General features: G+C 37.0%; 1 protein-coding gene across 2 annotated transcripts in view; it reads right to left on the reverse strand.

The window, feature by feature from the left end:
- The window catches only part of LYST (lysosomal trafficking regulator), a 78,755-nt gene that overhangs the window by 23,835 nt on the left and 37,315 nt on the right, over positions 1 to 17,605 (reverse strand). For both annotated transcript variants that reach the window (XM_052671744.1, XM_052671735.1), the window contains exons 15-28: positions 16,979 to 17,139; positions 15,454 to 15,644; positions 13,723 to 13,968; positions 12,503 to 12,676; positions 11,378 to 11,527; positions 10,654 to 10,791; positions 9,706 to 9,904; positions 8,147 to 8,278; positions 6,127 to 6,751; positions 5,438 to 5,615; positions 4,401 to 4,570; positions 2,577 to 2,807; positions 1,489 to 1,655; positions 866 to 1,018 (exon numbers count right to left, since the gene is read on the reverse strand). In XM_052671744.1, coding sequence (XP_052527704.1) covers positions 866 to 1,018; positions 1,489 to 1,655; positions 2,577 to 2,807; positions 4,401 to 4,570; positions 5,438 to 5,615; positions 6,127 to 6,751; positions 8,147 to 8,278; positions 9,706 to 9,904; positions 10,654 to 10,791; positions 11,378 to 11,527; positions 12,503 to 12,676; positions 13,723 to 13,968; positions 15,454 to 15,644; positions 16,979 to 17,139 — 2,915 coding nt within the window. The remainder of the gene's footprint in view (positions 1 to 865; positions 1,019 to 1,488; positions 1,656 to 2,576; positions 2,808 to 4,400; positions 4,571 to 5,437; positions 5,616 to 6,126; positions 6,752 to 8,146; positions 8,279 to 9,705; positions 9,905 to 10,653; positions 10,792 to 11,377; positions 11,528 to 12,502; positions 12,677 to 13,722; positions 13,969 to 15,453; positions 15,645 to 16,978; positions 17,140 to 17,605) is intronic.

Raw genomic sequence — 17,605 nt, forward strand, 5'->3', positions numbered from 1 at the left:
CTAGTTTTAACTCTACCTATATCATTATATTATCTTTAGTGCCTTCCTAGATTCACTAGCAAAAATATTTTCACTATGCTTACTAAGCTGAAAGGCCTTGAAAGATAATCATATCAAGAAAGAGGTTCCATAGTAAATAAGGAAAAATATACATTTTCTTTAAACAACTGAAATATATATCAGGTTTTAAATTATACACCCTACCACGTCTTAAAGAAAGCTTCATTTACACACAGTTTCCAGTCAGAAGATTCCAAAAGCTTTAGAATTCACAAGCCATTATATACACAGACAGTATCACCCTTGAACTGCACAAATGTTTTGCAGAAAGTGCCATGGTGGAATCAAGCACTCTCATGTTCCCAATTAAATTTGCCATGCAAGGTATTACTTCAGGATAATCACCTATTTAAAGCTGTGTAATTAATGCAATACCCACATCGTAGATACACTGAAGTTAGAAGAACTAACCTTATTTTGGTATTTCATTGTGAAGTTAGGTATAAAACTACTACAAATTATTTGAAAAATGTACAAATTATTTGAAAAATGTTTTCACTAAACAGCTCATGAATTGGGATTCACTTCAAAGGAAGGCAGCATCTGAATTTAGAGACTCAAGTGAGGAAAAAATTGACTGAAGTGTCAATTCAGTATCCCATTCTCCCCTTGTAATACAAAAACAAGCTCAAAATAGGTACAGGCTTTTCTGTCCCAAAACATATATTGATAAATAAAGCCAATAAATCAATATATATTTTAGAATAAGATTCACTTGTTCTATTATCAAAATTAGAGTTCAAAATAGACATTTCACTATTAATAAACAATGGCAAGAGTACAAGTATAGACTTCTGCTGCTCACCAGCAATGCCTTTACGCTTTTGAAACATTGCACGATGTGCTGCAGACAGTGATGGGGTCACACCAGCCTGCTCCTGAGCATCTCTGTTTGCTGTAGTTCTTATTAACTCAATAGCTGCTTGAAGAACTCTTAACTGAAGAGCAACCGCCATATCTACAGGAAGAAACACGGATAGGATGTGTGACAGATTCTTACCTTCACAAGTATTCAAGAATTTTCACCAGATAGTTGTACAAAAAAGAATATTAAGTGTGAGAACTAAAATGCTTGATTTTGAGGAAGCCATATAGAAAGCCAGCTCACTATTACACAGAGGCACATGGTATATAAGTGAGTACTCACAGAGAAGTTGGTGAATTACAAAATAAGCTAAAAACAACTTCACAGAACGTTTCTATTCAAACATTCATAAGTATGAACTTAAACCTATTGTTTCTTCAGATTAGCAGTACACAACCACAAGACAAGGAAGGCTTCCAAGGAAGAGTACTACTTTGAGAAGAAAGATGACCTCATAAGCAGAAAATTCCCCCTTCTCGCTCAAATGGAACATTAAACCAACTGGCTGGGAGTGGATTTACTTTTCCAGCCCTGAGACCCCCAACAATAAGCAGATATCTTACTTTGCATCCTTGTATTTTTACTGTTTTGAAGATGACCCAGCAGCACAATGAGGTCTTCAATAACACGAAAATACTGTGAACCTGAAGAGCTGCAGGCATGAATTGTAACTGCTACCAGGAGCTGCTGTATATCACATGCGAGTAGCTTGTAGTCATTTAGGGGAATGCTGCAAAGAAAGTCGTAGTTACCAAAAACATTACAATGCAGGAGAAAATAAGCTGTAATGAGACCTATTACTATTTTCCCCACTACTTCTGCCAGACATACCTAATATTATGTTCTATCTCATATAAAAACATTGCTGCTGAAAGCGAGGAAGTTGTAATCAAAGAGCTTAACGTTTACAGACTGGATGCCTGAAAAATCTTTATGACAGTAAAATCAAGACTGTAACAAAGTTCCATCAGAAAAAAACAATCATTTTTATTATCAGATTTATAAGTTTAAGAACAGTTCTGAAATCTAAATTTCTCAAATAGTATCTTGAGGAATTCAGGATAATATCACATTCTATAAGCACCCTGAATTTAAACTATCAGATTAAAAAGAAAATCAACTTGCTCTTCAGTATATCAAGAAATAAATATGCAAGACACCACACTTCTTCCTTCATTGAATAACCTTCCCTAAAGAAGTACAGAATGTTCACAAATGAAGTAATTTAAATTACTCAACATCTCAAATGCTAAACCACAGGCAGCACAGGAGGGATTCTTTGTGCACTTTCAACATTTGGCACAGATATGGCAGAATGCTACTAACTCCTGCACCTTTATCTTACTTTTCAAGTTTTACTAAGAGAAGCATCCAGAACACACACTGAATCCTGCATTTCAAAAGGTCCCTGCACTCGAACATTTGAGGATTCAAAGGATATTTTATAAACACTGTATTCTGTTGTTTAAACCAAATATCTAAACATTATCTTTGACTTGGAAGTACAGTTAGAAGCTGCAAGCCATAAATACAGCATTTTATACATGGTCTCCGAACATTTTATAAAGAACGAAGAACATAATATGCTTCAATTTCTGCTACTCTTCACATTGTGTCTGTGCTATCTTACAGCAATGAATAAAATACTCACTTGGTTTCCAGTCCATTAAGAGCAGCCAGAGTATTACACAGCACATACAGCAAACCATTATCAAGCAGCAGGTCTGCAACTTTTGAGCAGGAGTTGATAATTTGTAGTAGGAGACAGAAGCAGTTATGCAGCAGAACATTATCATATAAAGAGTTCTCTATAAGACCCAGAACAGGAATGACACACCATTTTTGAAAAAGTCCAACGTTCTTGACATCTTCCAGATCAAATCTATCAAAATAAAGAAGTCAGTCTAATGTCTTTAAAATAGCAACATGGGATACACAGTATTTTTAAATGCTACAATATCAGTCTATAATAGCATTTTGGCAAAGGTGTAGATGGCAAATTCTTACGTTACAGTACCACAGTGCCACTGAAATAAGAGTAAAATAAATCATTTGGAGAAGCTGTAAGGAAATGAAGTTCCTAAAAACAAACCTGGTACTTCAGCTATCTATCAATGGTCTGCAGTATAGATTTCATGAAAACTGGTGTTTGTATTTATTTTTTTTTAAATCAGTAAACACAACTGACTTCTTTCCAGTAATAGATATTACAACTGGCACAGACAATACCAAGAAACCAACTAAAGCCTGACTTCACTTAAGTCACACCAACCTAGCAGCAGGTCTGATATCTTATATCCATTATTGGAGAGGCTTAGATCACTTTCTAACTTACTTCAACTGCAGAACTTAAAAGCTTCAGAGAGCTTCAAAGAGCTTCAGGCCTTGCATTAACAAACTGGATTATTCTAAGGTTATCATCCCATCACACATATTAATGTACAATCCTAAAAGAATGTGAGTTATAAGAATTAACTGTCCAGTCCCATAATGAGTCCTGAGAAAATAACAGTTCTCTGCTTTGGGCTAATTAAGCAGCAAGTTTCAAGTCTTGCAATTAAACAGGAATATTTGTACTGAGTGAAGATCAAGGCAACATGTAGAAGTTACTGGTTACAAATACTGCAAGGAAAGCAACTGGAAATGAGCTTTTTTCCAAAATTTATGTGCTGTTGACTATGCTTAGATGCATATTCTCCCTGCACAATCATCAACATTGTCAAACTAATTCTAAAATACACCCCTTGCTTAGAAAGTTAGTTGTCGGCTTAAAGCATCTCTCTGTCCTGCCAGTATGGGGAGTTTCTTTGGTTCAAGTAAATGGCACATCTGTGGGATATACCCTAAAGGAAATGGGGATTTACAATCAGGACAAATCAGGAGAAAAGAAGCAGCAAGCTTTTTCCTCAACTACTTAACAAAATCCAGTAGCAACAATCTAGTAGGATCACAGAGATGAAAAAAGTTAACCTGACCACAGTAAATTGGAAGTGTGAAGGCCTCTGAGATCCTCATAAATCCTGAGAGTTTGGAACATCCCAGCTGATAGCATCATCAGATGAAGTTGCTAATCAGCAGCTTAAGAATCATACAAAAGTCACAGAATGGCCAGGGTTGGAAGGGACCTCAAGGATCACGAATCTCCAATCCCCCTGCCACATGCAGGGCCACCAACCTTCGCCATTTAGTACTAGACCAGGCTGCCCAAGGTCCCATCCAGTCTGGCCTTGAACACCTCCAGGGACGGGGCATCCACAGCCTCTCTGGGCAAAGTACTAAAGTCCTAAGTACTTCAAAACACTTAAAAATATGCTAAAGCAACAACACAACATTTGAAGTTTTTAAATGATTTTTTAAAGGAAGGAAGGAAGAAAAACAAGAATCAGAAACCTATCACATTCTTGCTTTCAGCAAGAAAGTGCAGTTTTTAGATCAAATATTAAGTTACAGGATACAAAAACAAAGTTTTACTTACTCTTCATCCAGGCCAACAGAACGGCCAAAGAGCATTTCCAAAAAGCACTCTACAACTTCCTGAGTCCCCTGGTGAAGGTAGAGCTGGTTGGCAAGCAAGGAGAAGCCACGAGTCTTTAGGAATTTTTCTTTCTGCTCTCTCCTTGCTCTGTTGAAATATGCATCCAACAACTAGAAATAGATACATAATTGTGACATAAGACTTCAGTATTTACAAACCCTCATGAAAGCTTAGTTTTTACCTGTAATTTGAACAATTGATTTCAAAGTTTTAAAAAAAAAAAAATCATGATTTCAACTACAGTCTAAACTGCCTTTATTTCACACAACAGTTGAATTTATCTTTTTAATATGAAGACTACTTCTATTTTTTTTTTAGTCAGGTTCAAGGGAAATCAAGTCACATTCATGACAAGCACAGAATCACAGAGTGGTTTGGGTTGGAAGGGACCTCTAAAGATCACCTAGTTCCAAGCCACCCACCACAGGCAGGCAGAGAGACATTCCACTAGTTCAGGTTGTTCAAAGCCTGACTGAATTCTACTCTGACTGAATATTTCCAACAGTAAGGCATCCAAATCTTCTGTGGGCAGCCTCAACATAAAAGGATTTCTTCCTTACACATGGAGACTGAATGCATGAGTTGATTTAGATTTAGAACTGTTCTAAAAGGATTTCTTCCTTACACATGGAGACTGAATGCATGAGTTGATTTAGATTTAGAACTGTTCTATTTGTTAATCCCTTCACCTGGGTGTGTGAACGATTGGGCTCAGCACAAAGATCATATTAATCTCTTAAAGATTCCTTAACCTTGGTGTTTTGGGTTTGGTGGTTGTTTTTTTTTGTTTGTTTGTTTGCTTGCTTGCTTTGTTCTATTTTTTTTTTTTTTGTCTTTTGATCTGTTTTTGTTTTTATAGTCTGTGACAGTAGAAACAGATCTTAAAACTGAGAAGCAAGCCTACAAAAATGAAGGCTTTTTCATGTTTCCGATGCTAACTAAGCTAGTAGACAATTTCACATTTTCTATTGGCCTACTTTAATAACGCCTTGTTGTATGAGAGGAGATGGGTGGTTCACAAGAACTATAAGATAATCAGGTTGAATAAGCTTGTCCATCACATCTTCTAGCATGACATCTGGTAATATTAGGAGAACTCCACGCAAGAGGTCATACAATCCACAACAGATAAGCACAAGACAGTCTTCTGTATACCTGAAGACAAAAGAATGTGTGTTTTACTGCAGTTCATTGCCAACAATAGGAAACATTACAACCATGTAATTGCTTGTTACTGCTAAGTAACTGAGATTGAGGGGGTGGAACAGAGGAGATTTGACAAACATTTCCTCAGTGAATCCCTCATTCCTAGTACTTACTTTTTATGTCTAATATTTACTTTTGATTTTGGGTAAAAAAAGAGTAATGTGATCAGAAATACTACTATGAGTTTTCTGAGCAGATAGCAGAACAAGTCCCTGCTCCTACCTATACATAGCATCATTAACTCCCAACTGAAAATATAAATTTGAGAATTAAAAATTAAACAATTCTGTAGACTACCAAGAGCTTAATGAACTGGTTTATTACAGCCACTGAAGATATTTCCTTACTCTTTCAGATTTCTTAATATTGTAGAACAGTAGCCAAGATGAAGAAATGGCTAAATAAAGCCCTCCCCAATACAGTGAGCTACCATTTATTTACTATGTTTTTATCTGCTTACCTCTCATCAGAGCTTTCATATGTTTTTCGGGGATTCTCGTTTGCTGAGGAAAAAGCAAGATTCTCCCACTCCTCAGGAAGTGCATTCTTGTCAGCAAAGCTTGGCCAGCGAGCAATGGCTGAGGATCCCCCGTGAACAGAAAATGCTAAGCCCAACCCTGCAAAAGTACTCTGGCTCTTGTGAAGGGAAGGTAATCCTTTCAGATTGTCTGGACGACGCAGCAGCAGCTGAGGTGCAGCATCACCTTTACATTTCAGGTCTGCATCTGCTTCTTTATTCTCAAATGTGTTTTCAGATAGCTCTTCTTTTGGAATGTCTTCAAACATTTCAGCAGACGTTAACTCTGCATCACAAACTGTTTTTGCAGACTCACAACTGCTAAGAAAATCTTCCTGTACCCTTTTAATAGTTTCAGAATGTCCTTCAAAAACAACTCTTCCCTCAAGATCAGCATAATCATACTTGCCAATATTCTGCAGGTCATCAATACTCCTTTGCGATCTTTCCATTACTCTTCTTCTATGTACTTGAGGTGATGAAGTGGGAGATGCTGGTAAGCTTTTGCAAAGCCTTTTAGGTACTTGAGAACTTATCTTCTGCTGTATGCTAATCTCAGAAGTATCTCCTAGAGAAATAAGGATATCTTTAGTACTGCTTTTGCCCTCTTCAGCTTTTCCTTAATTGCTTTATTTGTATATGGAATGTAACACTGATGCCCAAACTAATCCTATACAGCAAAACTGATTCCACACCTGGCATAGATCAGATTCTGACAAACAATCAAGTAGAGATAGCAGATTACTGTGGAGCCACACATTTGGCAAGCTGTGATCAATTCAGGACAATGCATGAGTTCATTTGGAAAACCTGTTCAGCAATTCATGTTCTTAGATTTACCTTCTGGATCCTCTTAACAAAACCTCAGAAGGAATTTATTCAGAATCACTGCAGGTGATAAGCTGCTGTAAAGACCAACTTTTTATGCAGGTAGATCGTGACAGGACAAGGGGGAATAGACTTAACTGAAAGGGGGAGGTTTAGGTTATATGTTAGGAAGAAATTCATCACTGAGACAGTGGTAAGACACTGGCACAGGCTGCCCAGACAAGCTGTGGATGCTCCATCCCTGGAGGCATCCAAGGCCAGGCTTGATGGGTTTGTGGGCTGTCTGATATAATGGCTGGCAACTTCACTCACAGCAAGTTGAAACTGGATGACCCCTAAGATCCCTTCCAACCCTTGCCATTCTACGAAGATATCTATGGAAACCACCTAATTCAACCTCTCTGTTCAAAGCAAAAATCAAAGAGCAGACTACTCCTCCCTCTAAGAGGTCTAGGTTTAATCTACCAACATCTTTTAGGGGACCCTGGCAAGCTGCTCACCAATGAGTTTTGTAACTTTTTTTTACACTAAGGCATTACATGTACTTTAGATTTATAACAAATTACTACATATTCTATTCAACAGTTTGCTCTTTAGGGGGACATTTAAGCTCAAAGCAGTCCTAATTTAGAGCAGATTACAGGTATCTCCCTTAACATTCTTAAGAGGGATAACAGCCTGGTAGAGAAAGTTCTCTTAGTCTAGGAAAAGGAGCTGGAAGTATTTCAAGAACTACACACAAGTTAGTACCAATGCAGTGATGATGCATCAGAACATTATATACTTAATTCACAAAAAGCATCCAGATGCATCATAGGATAACTGCAAGCAGCTCACTGTTTTAGCTGCTGTCTAATTCAGGTATTCTCATATATCTCTACAAGTTTAATAGCAGTTGTTCAGCCATCTGGTCCACTTCTCTGCCTGAGCTATCAGCACAGTAGTTTTTCCTATATTTAATAAAAAGAAGAGCAGCTGAGGCAGTCAGCTCAATTCATTCTTTTTCACTCTGCGGCCCAACATCTAATTCCAAGGGGCGCTGATAGGGGTTTTAGGAAGAAAAATCCATGGGAAAGCAATACTCCAAGACTCAAAGGACAGTGTCTTAATGTCCTTAAGTGTTCATTGTTTTTACCTTCCAGTGGTAAAGCTGCAAATCCAGTTGGAGTTGTAACTACAAAGGCAGAACCATCTGCAGACTTCCCACCACTGCTGGAATTTCTCAGGTACATAAGGGATTCAACTTTCTCTTGAAAAATTTTACCATCTAGAAACAGAAGGGGAAAGTTAACACAAAAGCTTTGCAAGTTTGTTCTTGATATATTAAGATTCACAGTGTTCAGGTTACAGTTTAAGCTAACAACAAGTGCTCAATTCACCAGCATCTGAGAAAAATCACTTAAGTCACTGAAACAATGAAAAACCTGTTCCCATCCCCATATTTTATTCCAGAGTACAAAATATTAAACTATTCTGCAGTAATTATACTTAGAGACAGTCCTCACAGGCATACTGCTAGAAACATTTGACTTCTGCTGTGCCAAAACAGTGACTGTTTAAGTTCCACTAATAAAGCTCAAAATACCAAAAATGAGTTCCACTCTTATTTAGAATTTTACATCTATTATTTTCAGATGACAGATATGACACAGCCACAATGCTTTTGAATAGAAGTCAATTACTGAAACGAGAGGCACAAGCATCTGCAACAGGAGAAAACATTTTCAACTGATCGAGTTTTCAGTTTTTACATAGATTACAGCTAAGGTTGTACAATTTGAATGTTAAAACTATTATGCTGTTAAATGACAAACGTTTAATAAGCAGCAACCATTTAAGTAAAGTGGCAAGAAAATGCTTCCCAAATGGGATTTAGATCTGACACCACGCTTGATCGCAGTTTTCTCATTGACTTACATTTATAATTTTCACAGGACATTATGGAAACACTACAGATATCTTTGATGGTATAATGCAGTGTGAGCTCCTTTGGTTGATAAACTTCCTGAGCTAAGCTTCTGTCATTATTATTTATATGAAAAATCCTGGTAGATTGATACTCAGAAATAACCAGTGACAGTTTATTTGAAACAGTCTTTTGTGGCAAATTTGTATAACAGGACAACTAACAATTTCTCCAGATCAGATGTCTAAGTACAGGTTCCAGCTTCAAAACTTCACATATAGCAGTCACAACTGAAATTGAAACCCTGCGAGATACACTAATAAATGGAATTGGACAATTTTTTTTTTTTTTTTAATGGGTAAAGTAGAATTACTTTTATTGTTATGCCAGACTGAAAATTTTTTAAGCAGATGTACCTGAAGCCCCCAGCTGAACCTGAATCTTTCACTAGAACCACAATTGCCTAAACTAGGATGTTTGCCTTGCTGGAGAGAGAAAGTACTCAAAATGAACATCTGTTATTGATATGTATAGCTGTCTGAGCCTAAGCTTCTGTAAAAGGTGCTGTAAAACCATATGTATCTCAGTCATCAGATCTGTATGTAGTCATAAGCATTGTGTCCATACAGGCACCAAATGTTACGCATTGCACTTCTCAGCAGCAAACTTTAAAAAAAGTTCAGGACACGACCAAAGCTATTATCTGTAGACAGAATAAAGCCTCTACTCAGAGATTAGAATATATTTTACTACTACTGTGTATTTATAGTTAAACATGACATATCTACCTATGTGCAAGGAGAAGTAGAAGTTGGTAGGATTGTGACAAACATATGTATTAGTGGGAGGGTGAACAGCTAAAAGGAAATTGAAGACCAGTGTCAGCAATTCCAGGTCTGGGGGAGATCCAAGCACTTCTTCAATTATTTTCACAAATGACCTACAAACTTCCCGAGGCAGAGAGGCGAGGTGCCCTTCTTTATGCTCCTAGAAGGGAAGAGCAGTACAACTGTTATTTATATTTTTCATCCAACAGAATCTTAATTATCATGCTATAATGAGAAAACAGACAAGGAAAAAAAGCAATAGAAATTGTACCATTTGAAAAACTTGAAAAAGCTACTGTACCTACTCAACATTACCTAAGGGGAACAATGTCAAAATTCAGAACAAAATATTGCCGATGTTATGTAAGTTCACTTCCAGTAGATTGGCACAAATCTGAACTCATTAGAAAGCCTGCAGAGGCTTTCAGTCATCGCTAACTAATGATGCTTCTGAAAATATACTACTATAGTTGGTGTCGCATTTGTTTAGCAACAACAAATTAGAGTACTGCTAAAGCATAGAGTTATTAGTGAGAGGCAGATACTAAAAGATTCTCATATAACTCATCTGTGATTCTCAGTAATGAGGACTTTGTTCTGTATCAAAGGTTCAGGTTTTTTTTAGGTTCTCATACATGGATTTTCCAAGCAAACCAGTGCCTAAACCTTCAAGTAGTCACAGATGGTTAAGAATTGTTGCCCCTTCTGCTCAGTCTGTCAGTGATAAGAGCACTTCGGGTACTCTAGGGTACATCAACAATGCCTGCTGAAGAGGATGAAAGGGACCTGAACATACAAAGAAATGTTTACAACATTTTTTCCCCATAGCATGTAGCTCCATATTTTTTCCGTTAAGCAAAATCAAACCCAGTACTTGCCAAGCACAAAACAGGATAAGACGGGAAGTACCTGCAGAACCTGGCAGGTTAACAGGAAGTGGTGCACCACTTGAGCTTTCAATAGCTGTTTAACATTAAACATCTGTTGGTGATGGTTAGCTCTGATAAGGATTTCTAGAGCTGCTAACAGAGTTTCCCAAACACCTTGCTGAAAAGCAAATAAAACAGGAATGTAGTTTAAAATATAATACTGAGTCCATACTGAGCATAAAAAATAATTAACAGGTTATGAACTAGTCAAATCAAGAGCACTTCTTTGCCAGAGTGAAATAAGATTAAGTGACTGCAAACGGTCAAGTCCAAACTAGAAACCAAAGTAATGCTCATTGCAAGGGATTAATGCATGTTCTCATTGATTAAAGCTACAAAAGATTGCATTTTATCTGAACCATGCATCATCTACTCTTCGTTTTGTTAACACCAGATGGTTAATTTCAGACTGACTTTTCCCCTTACAAAATTGCCTGAGTTGATTAAAAAAAAAAAACTTATCTGTTCAACCAACAAAACATTTGCACATGTTACACTCAGAATTTAATGCACTACAGCAACGTTCAAAACTGACAGTAGGAGCTTGACACTGCTACCAGCTATTCAAAATAAAACAAGAACCATTTATTTTCAGATGTCTGTAATTATTCAGATTTTCTAACTGAAGAAAAGCATTTCAGACTTCTAAGCATTTTTTTAAATTGACTTTCAGACTTAAAAGTCTTACAATAGAAACTAATTACCTTTGCTTTAGACCAAATCTTCCAGTCAAGAAGTAGCTTCTCTAACAATTGAACATCTTGGATAACTGCTGTGGAGTCTGTGTCAAGCACGAATTGCCCATTCTCATGTATATAGAGAATCTCACCACTGCAGCATCCTTCAAGAAGAGTCTTAAAGAGGGGGTGGACACATGGAATATTTTAAGTACGAAACAGATCAGTTGTCCTATCAGCTTTATAAAAAAATATTTATGAAGACATTGATCTCTTGACAGGAAAGGCACATATCTACTTACTGGTCAGCTTGGAAAATAATTTGAGTTTACCAACTCCACTGTAGGAATTGTAGAGACTCAATCTTATAACACCAGTACAACAGCAGTACATACATTTTCAAGTGTTAGGTGGTTTGAGCACCAAAATAGGCCCTCAACTATTAGGCAATCTTAAACCTGGCCTCTTCCTGTGAAGCTCTGTGGCTTGAGAATTACACTCACACCAAAGCTTTGAAATTACAGAAAGCTCAGCCTTCATTTTATTCAGGTAAGGGACTCTGTAACAGTTCTGTCTACCAAAAGAGAGAGTTTGATTGACTGTTTTCCATATATATTTACAGTGCAAGATATTGCTACTATGTATTTTCACAATCAACATACAAAGACTTCCCTGTGATCTTTTACAAGAGTTATTGCCAAGATGCTTCAGATAATCAGCAGTTCATTTAATTCTTTTCAAGATGTACTAACAAAGGCCTTGCTGTTTATCTGTCTTGCAATAAAAACACACAAAAAGGTCAGGGTTCATTCATTACATGCAAGTTTTTCTAGCTGGCAACTTAGGCTAGAAAAACAAGAACAGAACCCAATCTTTCATTGCTTGCAAACGCTTAGGAGTTTAAGTTTACTCTAAGGTCTTTGTTCTCAAAGAAAAGTTGACTTCCCCCCAATTCCTCCTTAAAACATGGATCTATTGCCACTTCTCACATCTCTCCCACCAGAAGTTTCTAGCTCAAGGTACAACATTCAGACAGAACTGGTTCCAAATCACTGTTCTGTCTTCAAAGGGTTTGTTTGCAAATATACAATTAAAATCAGAGGTTTCTAAATTTGTGCTAACATTCAACACAGCATCAAGTTTAAAGAGTACCTTGAGCATGCGAAATCCAACAATGCACTTTGGTTTGATCAACACTCGGTGAATCATGGAATAACCATTACAGTTTTTCATTTCTTGTATTCTCTGTTGATTGTGTTTTGTTAAAGACAGTATAAGCTGCAGTGCTAGAGCTTGAGTGTCTTCACAGCTGCTGATCTCTACAACCTAAAGAAAAGGTAAGTCTAGTGAAAGAGTTCATATGAGAAACATTTAGACATAAATCTAAAAAAAGCGCTTAACTGATAACTTCTGGATTAAGCTACTTCAAGATTTTTCAGATTACATACAGAGGCAGCAAATGCAAGTCAGAGCACTACACTCAGATTTTGATATCTGAAGTACTGATTCATACTGTGATAAATGATCATCTACTAAGAAAACAAAGAGTCAAGAATTCCTTTGTAAGAAAAAGATTATTCTAAATAAAATTTAAGTAGATGTCAACTCTTGTTATACAGTGAAGTTATGAAGAGGTTACTTAAATCTTTAAGGCAAGTTTTATCTCAAAGTTCCTGGAGATGGAGTACTTCCACACAGATACATCCAAACAATGATGTTTTATTTAGTCCATGAAAACAATTTGACAAATGAAGACAGTGGACCATTGTTCCCTGTTCTATTCTTACAATTCTTCAAGCCCAAGAAGGATCAAATATATACGTGTACATATTCTTTAATGGGAAACTCGGGACAAAAAATCCCACATCCATGGAATTCCAAGTCCCCTTCAGGAGCTGTTGCTATGCTGTGTATCAGCACAATGTCTTAGACAAGACAAACCTTTGAACACGGCTCAACAGCCTCCTTTCAGAAAAGCTCTCACTGCTAGATAAAGCTCAAGCTCTGCACACTCTGTAATTTTACACTTACTCATATTTGCATTTTGAATATCCTGTACTCAGAGTGCTATTAGGACCAGTTTGCAATTCTCCAAAAATATAATTTTGACATCCAGAAGCCCCAGAATACCTGTTACATGCTATCTGTATTACAAAAAGCAATACACAGTTCAACTGTAACTGCTAAGAACCCTTATGGTACACTCTCCTGCCACAGATCCCTTCCACGAATTTTCTTTAAAAAAAGAATCACATACAGACTTCTAAGTAAGATGCATTTGGCAGTTGGAATACAAGACTTGCTGCCTGAGATAAAAGGACTATTTTATACAAGAAGCTACACATGCACTCTCCATCTTCCATCTCTCTTACCCTAGCAAAGAGAAAAACAAATGCACCAGTTCCTCCAATTTCATGTAGTATACCCTGAAGATTTTTATATTCAACAGGCTGAAGTGCTTTCAGATGATGAGAATCCAGTATATTGCTCTGAACTTCTTTTGAACTGAAGGGCCTCTGAGAAGGTACAGTCTTCACTTGACCTTTCAATCTAATAACAGGTTCATATATGGTGTAGTGACTGGGGCAGCATGTGGCATAAACAACAGCAAGGCTTTCCTGAAACAAGAGAAATTTATCAGCCAGAAATTTATGACATTTGAACTGATAATTTGATTTAAAAAAAAAAACAAAAAAAACAAAAAAAAACCAAACAAACAGAAAAGCACACAAAAAAGTCACCTAACAAGTAGTAGCAACTTGAGTAGTTCTTTCCTGCTTTACCATTCACATGCTCTAATCTCTGGATGCATAAGTACTATCATGCAACAGAATTCCTTAAGTTTTTGCAGATCTGTGCAATTGCATTTTATCAACTACTGTTCTGTAAAAAGAATTACATCCAAAGTTCCTCCTCTTATCATTGAAGGATAACAACTATTTTCCATAAGAACAGTTACTAACAAGATTAAAAGAAATATACACAGCTATTAAGCATTTTTTCCCCTTTCTAAAACTGGAAGAACAAGGAAGTCCAAAATAGAAAGTATAGAAAAATCTCTAATTCTTGTACTTTTTAATCTGTTCTTCAGTCAGCTTTACTATAAGAATAAGGATCTCAGTAGAAGGTATAACATGGTAAGGTAAGGCTAAAGAAGTTTCTTTCGCAGATGAAAACACTTAGACCAACACTATAAATAAACAGTAGCCAACTAATTCTCAGAGAAAACATCAAATGGACCATACCTGGGAGGTCAGAGTACTAATTACAATCAAGAATTTGCTTGCTGTGCACAAGTTGAGACAAATCCTTCACTTGAACATATATAGCTCTACTCTGGCTACTTGGTGTCATACCAGTCACTTCACCAGTTAGTACTGATGTTTACAAGGATTAGGTCCATAAAGAAAGATCCACTACTTACAGCTACAGAGCTGCTATATAACAAGATCAGAGAATTCCCTCTAGTGGGAACAATTCATACAGCAGGTGTTATCTGCATGAAGATAAGACTCCAAATGAAAAAAGTTGCACTTAAAATAATTCCTTTTCTAATTTAACTAATATTTACATCTGTATTTGGCACAGCTGTATCAGCCAAGAAAGACGAGAAAAGCTACGATCTGCCAGCTGAAAGACAACTGCTCAGCAAAGCTTTCAGCTCTCAAATACTGAAAAATTGGGATGAAGTCAGTTAAGTCCTCCTACCTTCCCAGTTTTCATACAGTAAGCTCGACTAAGCTGAGCTGCTCTTTGTCATCTTTAAGACAACAGGGAGGAGAGCTGCCCATTCATTCTAGCACAGATACTTAAGTCCGGAGGTGCCTGCTTCTCAGATGGAAGAAACATACAATGTTATAGACTTTGGAACACATATGTAAGAGTTGTCAGAATCTAAACCAGGTCAACAGAAACTCCACACAAGGTGTCTATTTCAAATCCCACTGAAATAAATGGGAAGAACTCTGCAGTAATTTTAATGAGAATCGGATCTGCTTTTGTCTGGATTGAGAAAGTGAAACATTTCAAGAGACAGCAGGAAATGCTTTCCCAGTTTCATCAGTTCTGAGAGACCAGAAACCACTTTATAAGCAGACACTTACAATCAGAGGTCCAACATCCACTTCCTTCTTTGCCATGAAGAGCTCCTTAATTTGTTCACACTGCAGAATATCTTTACTTATGTACTTAGAGCATTCAGTCAGTGTTTTGCCATATTTACAAGGCATTACAGAAGTGAAGTCTGGTCCACATGTGTACAAGTAAAATGCTTCCTCTGGTCCAATCTTTGCACCTAAAATCCAGAAATGACATTAGCTTCTAATTACACAATAAAGCAGAATTTATATCTTGACTATTAGACTTCACAAGAAAAATTACCAGCTACTTTTTACAGCACTTGTTGTAACCTGAAGCAACCAGTAAAGTCCAGCGCTAACTACTGCAGATCAGCGACTTCTGCCAAATATCACAGGCCATTGCTAAAGGAAACTGAAACCATATCAGGAAAGTAATACGTAGGAGCTGAATGCAACATATCCGAATATTCAATTACACTGGTTGTGTTGTTTTCAAACTGCAAAGAATAATCTCTCCAAACCTCTCCAACTTTCAAAGCGTATCAAGATTACAGGTAGTACAAACATGCTATTCAACTTTCCATGATATTGCAGAGCGATTCAGAAGGATCCATCAACAATAAATAGCTCACTGCAACTAACAAGAGGAGGAAAAAAACACTGTAAAAGGAAATGAAATTAATCTCCCATCCCCTTTCCAGACAGCTTATCTTAGGTAACAGAATGACAGACACAAGTCTATGATATCTGAATACAAGACAGCTGGATTAGAGTACCTCTCTGGAAACATTAATTGTAGTGGCTGTAGTAATATCAGAGCATATAGATTCACCACGTAGAGCTGATACTTAGAACAAGCATCTCACCTACTGCCTGCACAAACATGAAGTGTCCATACACACAGCACACCCATACAACCCAGCAGCCTAGGCCAGTGCACATGAGAAAACACCAAAATTATCATCAGCAGAGTCTCAGCCTTTGGGGCTAAACAAACATTTGGGAGTCCTGGACAAAAGATTCTGAAGAAGGAGGGGAATTAAAACCTAAGAAAACTCCGAAGTAACTTCAGTAGTTTCAGCAATTAGCACATATAGCAAGGAACATTCAGTAATTCAAATTTTGGTCACTTTTTAATATTCTTTGTGTAATTTGAAATTAGTAGTTCAGAAGCAGATAAATGAACCCCATTTTCTAGAAGACAAAGACTGAGTGCTTTAAGAAAAAAATAGAGTGAATGCTGCCATCTTCATGTCCTACACCAAGGTATTATTTAAAGAAATAAAAACAAATGGCTGAAGTAACTGGAATTGCCAGCTACAGCACAGAAAAGGCAAGACAACAGTGGGAAAAGGACAAATTAGGAAGTACCCAATACAGAAATGTTTGCTTCTTCTCTGATATATCACTCCAATAAAGAATGCACTGTTTCGACTATAATCAGTTGGCATGTACAAAAAAAAATAATCAAGTTACTCCTTTAAACAGGAGGGGGGAAAGAAAGAAGAAATGAAGATTTATGCAGGCAAAACAAAGCACAGAGAAGTACCATTGAAGAGAAGTAGATTCCCAAGATTCCATCTGCCTGACAATCGAAGCAATTCTTCCTGAGATGACGTAAAGTGGCCAATCATACAAAATGTTTTATTACTGTCAGAAGACAAGCTTGATTTCCTCGGTAGAGCATAATCTAAGTTGATTTCACATTTCCTAAAAATACACAAAGAAGTATGAATAACAGTAAGTGATCAGATTTGCCACCTCAACTATTCAGCTTAGACTTAAAGTAGTTTCAATATTCAGCAGATGAAAAGCCATCTTGTTATTGACATTAAGTTACTAAAGCCATCTTCAACTTCTAGGTACCTTAAAAACCCCATTTCCATAGTGGTGTATATACTTAAATACTGCGCAAGAGGAAAAAGGAATGAAGGTGACAGCCATGTTTGCCTTAAAGTCAAAATTTCCTAAACTGAAAAATTCTTCCCCATTCTGTGACTTCAGTGAAAAATAACTGCATATCCACTACACTGGCACTTGGGTGACCATCTCTTCCTCTAAAACACCCCCATTTTTCAAGAATTTTTAGTAGTCTTAGAAAAAACACAGCCAAAAATGGGAGTCTATGATCACATTAATGAACCATATTGAGGACTGGGGCTCACATATGCTGGAA

This window comes from Tympanuchus pallidicinctus, unplaced genomic scaffold (genome assembly GCF_026119805.1).
Source record: "Tympanuchus pallidicinctus isolate F22 unplaced genomic scaffold, pur_lepc_1.0 scaffold1, whole genome shotgun sequence".
NCBI classification, from domain to species: domain Eukaryota; kingdom Metazoa; phylum Chordata; class Aves; order Galliformes; family Phasianidae; genus Tympanuchus; species Tympanuchus pallidicinctus.